A 4,886-nucleotide genomic window follows, 5' to 3' on the forward strand; every position below is an offset into this window, starting at 1 on the left:
TGCAGGGATGTTTTAACATCTGAAAATCCATCAATATTATTCACCACATTGATAAGAAAAAGGGTAAGAATGACATGATAATATTGATAGATGCAGAAAAAGCATTTGGCAACATCCAACACCTATTCCGAATTAAGTCACTCAAGAAAATAGGAATGGAAGGGAAATTCTCCAAGTTAATACAAGTTATCTATGAAAATCCAACAGCCAACATCATAGTCAATGGAGAAAAGATGAAAAAAATCCCACTTAAATAGGGGAACAGAAAGGGAGGTCCTAGCTAACAACAGAAGACAGCGGAATACGTTAAAGTTATCCATCTGGGATAGAAGGAGGTGAAACTACCGCTATTTGCAGATGACATGATTCTATACATTGAAAATCCCAAAAGCTCCACAACGGGAATATTAACAGTGATAAAAGAATACGGAAGAGTGAAAGGGTACAAGATCAACAAACAGAAGCCTATTGGTTTACTATATACATCGGACAAGACCATGGAAGAGGAGATCAAGAAGGCAGTACGCTTCACAATAGCCAAGAACACATTGAAAAATACAATATACAGATGACATAATCTGGCTTGCTGAAGGTAAGGAGACGTTGAAGCACTTACTGATAAAGATTAAGAATCCCAGTTTTCTAATGATTAAAAATACTTGTAAAGGACCCCAAGGTGGGAGTGCCCCTGGTAAATACACTAAATAAACCACATTGACCCAAGTTCTGTACACGCCCTGGGAAATCAGGCCAAGTGCCATAGGATACTGGGACATTCAATCCTGGATCTTCAAGGTGCACAACATGTTCTAAAGGCTGCACCAGAGAGATCCAATGGGAAACTCCACTAGATGAACTGGACTCTACCTCAAACACACCTGTAACCTGAGAATTTAAGACTAAATATTCATGGTATTTGAAGAAGCAGACGACAGCTATACCAAGAATATTGAACTGTCCGTACGCAGAACATCATTGACTTAATGTACCAATGTCATATACGCTGTGTTAAGATATATATTATTCTGGCAAACCTAACTAACATTGTCAGTGAATAAAAATAAGTGTATATTTTCCCTGACAATCAACTCCCATTGTTTGTGTAATAGCATCCAGCCATGAAAGGATTTATTCTGTAAAAGTGAATAATTCAGGTATTGTAATATGTAGTTAGCTTATATTGACTCTATATCCCTCTCTTGACAGTGTTTTAAAATTTAGTACCAGGGGCTAATCAATGATGATCTTAACAGAAGATGTTTATGTTCCAGGGAGATGATTGACAAGACTCTGTACCATAAATTAACAAGGAGGCCTCTAAAGGGTGCCAAAGGCAAAAACAAAAACAACAAAACAACCATAGATCCAGCTATGGGCTTAGGGATTGCACTAAATCCTAGCTCCAATTTAAGAACAATTAGTTATTACATCATGGCCATGCTCGATACTCGACTTCAGGAAGGGAGTACAGAAAACATAAGTTCTACAGCAAAGTGTGGTGAAGAAATTTGAGGTGCCGGTTATCAGATAAAATAGCATCTGGGGTCTTAAAGACTTCTTTCCAAATAAGAAGCCATTAAGTAAGATGTCAATTAAGTCCACATGGAAGAAGCACACCAACATCAGTGACTCAAGGATTGGAAATCATATAATCAGAAGCTGAAGGATAGAATACTATCAGAGACTAAATTGTGAGATTCTGGTTTGTGAAATGTATGGATGACAGTGGAAACCCAAGATACATTTATGAGATCTACACAGGAATTAAGCCTCTCGTGATTTCCCTCTATAATAATGGAGGGATGGGAATAAACTGGATGCCAAACAGGAGCTCAAGATGATAAACCTGATTTGAACAGTTAAAACTTTGTCAGTTCAATTGAACATTCCCTGACAGAAGGGTGACAAAGAAGAGATAAGCCAGTCAGGGTGCAGTATAGCACCTATGAAATATACAACTTGCCTCTAGTTCTTTAAGGCTTCCTCCCCACTCCCCACCCCCATTATCATGACCCCAACTCTACCTTACAAATCTGGCTAAACCAGAACAAGTACACGGGTACAGATAAGAGCTGGAAACACAGGGAATCCAGAACAGATAACCCCCTCAGGACCAATAATGAGAATAGAGATTCCAGGAGGGGAAGGGGAAGGTGCGTGGAGAAAGGGGAACTGATCACAATGATGTATATATAACCCCCTTCCTGGGGGATGGACAACAGAAAAGTGGGTGAAGGGAGACATTGGACAGTATAAGACATGAAAAAAATTGTAAATTATTAAGTGTTCATGAGGGAGGGAATGTGGGGGAGGGAAGGAAAAAACGAGAAGCTGATACCAAGGGCTCAAGTAGAAAGAAAATGTTTTGAAAATGATGATAGCAACATATGTAAATTTGTGCTTGACACAATAGATGTATGAATGGATTGTGAGCTGTACAAGCCCCCAATAAAATGATTACAAAAACTTGTCAGTTGATTCCCCCTCTGATACACATTGGGCCTGATCTGGCTTTGAGCCTTTTCTGTAGGTTTTGTTTGTTTGTTTGTTTGTTTGTTTTTGTTTTAGGGTTTGTCTCTGATATATTCTGTCATTGGAGAGAGCCTTCTTGAGTTTGTGTTCTATGTTTTCAGTATTTGAAATCCAGGATTGATGAACCTACAGAGACAGCAAGTCGATGATGGGGATACAGCAGTGGGTGGGGGAGCTTAAAGGGGAGTTGATGTCAAGGAGTTCAAGAAGGAATAGAATGTTTTGAAACTGTAGTAGGAATTGTGTTATACTGCTTGATGTGATTGAACTACGGAATGATGTGATATCTGTATTAGCTCCCAATAAAATGGCCTTGAAAAAAGAAAAAGAAATATACAGAGTAAGCACATATATCCAGTTTCCATTTCAACCCTTGGGGGAAAAAAACAATACGTGTTTACAATATAAATTCATGAGTCCTGTTGAGATATATACAAAATCTTACATGAAAAAAAGTAAGAAAATATATACACAGTTTGAGGTAAAATACAATAGAATTGGTGGATAAAACTACAGCTCGAAAATTCATAAAATAATATTCAAGGGCAAGAACAATCTAAGGGGCTTCTAACTCCTAAGGTTAATTAGAGCATTTCATTCAAATTCCAGCACTCATATTTTTATTCTGCCCTTCTACTCAAATGCTGGACCTATTTAGATACGTCATGAAACCACAGAAAGATACTTGCCTCAAGGTGGGAGAAATGAAAGTTATACTGATTCCACCGCAGAAAGGAGTATCTCCACAGATACAGGGATGGGAAATGTTTCTTGCTCTTACTATCTCTGTATTATTCCTATGTTCCCCTTTTCCTTTTCCCTTCCTTCGTTACGTGTTCATCTAAGTGTTCATATCAAATACTTGCTGTAAAAATAACTGCTGTGGTTTCTGTTTCCCTTTCTGCAGCCTCACTGACAAATCCACTTCAATTTCCCTGGAACAAAGTGATGCAAGACAGCATCAGAAATCCAAACAAATTAAATTATTTCTGTATTTGGTTCCTGTTTATCCTAACACTTCAAAGAAAATTAATTTCTTTAGAGATTATATTTGCCAAACACAGGACATATTTATTAAGCCATAAGGATCATGTTAGTACTTCAGAAGAAGAAATATAAAATAAAGTTGAATTAAGACATTTTGACAGAGATGTTTTCTGAACAACAGTGGGAACCTAAGCATAATTGTCCTAAAACAAAGTTAGATTACTGACAAAGGAGTTAAACATTTATTGTTTATTACCTGCTTTATGGGGAGGTCAAGGAGATCAGAAGTAAGTAGGAAAATAAAGGATTTTTGGAACCATTCACTAATCATGGAAAACGCAAGTTCTCTGGGAAAAATTTAGATGCTAAGATGCAGGTATTTGCAATTGGTATTACATCTTTATTTTCATTTGTGAGCAGAGATAGTGGTATTTATCCCTGTACAGGAAAATTGTAAAACAACAAATAGAAATTTTGCCTATTTTCACTATTTAAAACAAACTAACAACACATTTGAACAATAAACTGTATGGTTGGTGTTCTAGGTTATTGAAAATTTTTCATCTTAAATAAATGTCGAATTATATTTATTGTTTTCCCAAGAACATGATGATACTCTTTAGAAACAGTGAACATCTTCTACTAGAAACTGCTTGATCTCTTCAGAAATTTTCAGCCCAAACAGGGTTCTATAATCTTTTAACTTCTTAGAGTGTCAATTGACGTAACTATAAAATGACCAAGACTTGAAAATTTGGAGCACCCATCTAGTTAATTGGCACTCTGGAAAGGAGAACTTTTATCACAGCCCTGCGTATCTGTTTGGTCTTCACACTGTAAATAATGGGGTTCATCACAGGGGGGATTAGCAAGTAGGCATTGGCAATTAGAGTATGTACATAGGGTGGAGCTCGCTTCCCAAATCTGTGGACAAAGGACAGACTAAGCAATGGGATATAGAATACAGCCACAGCCCCAATATGGGAGATACATGTGCTGAAAGCCTTCTTCCTTTCTTCTGGGGACGCAATGCTGAGAACAGTCTTAATGATCAAAACATATGAAAGGGTGAAGAAAATGAAGTCCACCCCAGCAGTGCGTATCAGGGCAAACAAACCAACTGCACTGTTGATCCTGGTATCTGTGCAAGAAAGCATTATCAGGTCAGGGTGAAAGCAGTATGAGTGATGGAGCACATGGCTACCACAGAAGGACAATCTTTTCAGAAGTACCACCAAAGGAGCCTGGATTAGTGTGCCCCTGCTGACAATTGCTACTCCAATCTGGGCTATTTTCAGGTCAGTTAAAATGGTGGCATACCTAAGAGGTTTAGAAATGGCCACAAAACGATCAAAGGCCATGGCCAA

At 37.9% G+C, this 4,886-nt stretch overlaps 1 protein-coding gene across 1 annotated transcript in view; it reads right to left on the reverse strand.

Annotated features, from left to right (window-relative positions):
- Positions 1-4,286: 4,286 nt before the first annotated feature.
- The window catches only part of LOC101664109 (olfactory receptor 51F2-like), a 4,403-nt gene continuing 3,803 nt past the window's right edge, over positions 4,287-4,886 (reverse strand). The window contains exon 2 of the mRNA XM_030885723.1: positions 4,287-4,886. This exon is cut by the window's right edge and continues 3 nt beyond it. Within this exon, the coding sequence (XP_030741583.1) occupies positions 4,287-4,886 (600 nt within the window).

The sequence above is a fragment of the Echinops telfairi genome, unplaced genomic scaffold, assembly GCF_000313985.2.
Source record: "Echinops telfairi isolate 266 unplaced genomic scaffold, ASM31398v2 ScPeMD7_41;HRSCAF=154, whole genome shotgun sequence".
In the NCBI taxonomy this organism is placed as follows: Eukaryota; Metazoa; Chordata; class Mammalia; order Afrosoricida; family Tenrecidae; genus Echinops; species Echinops telfairi.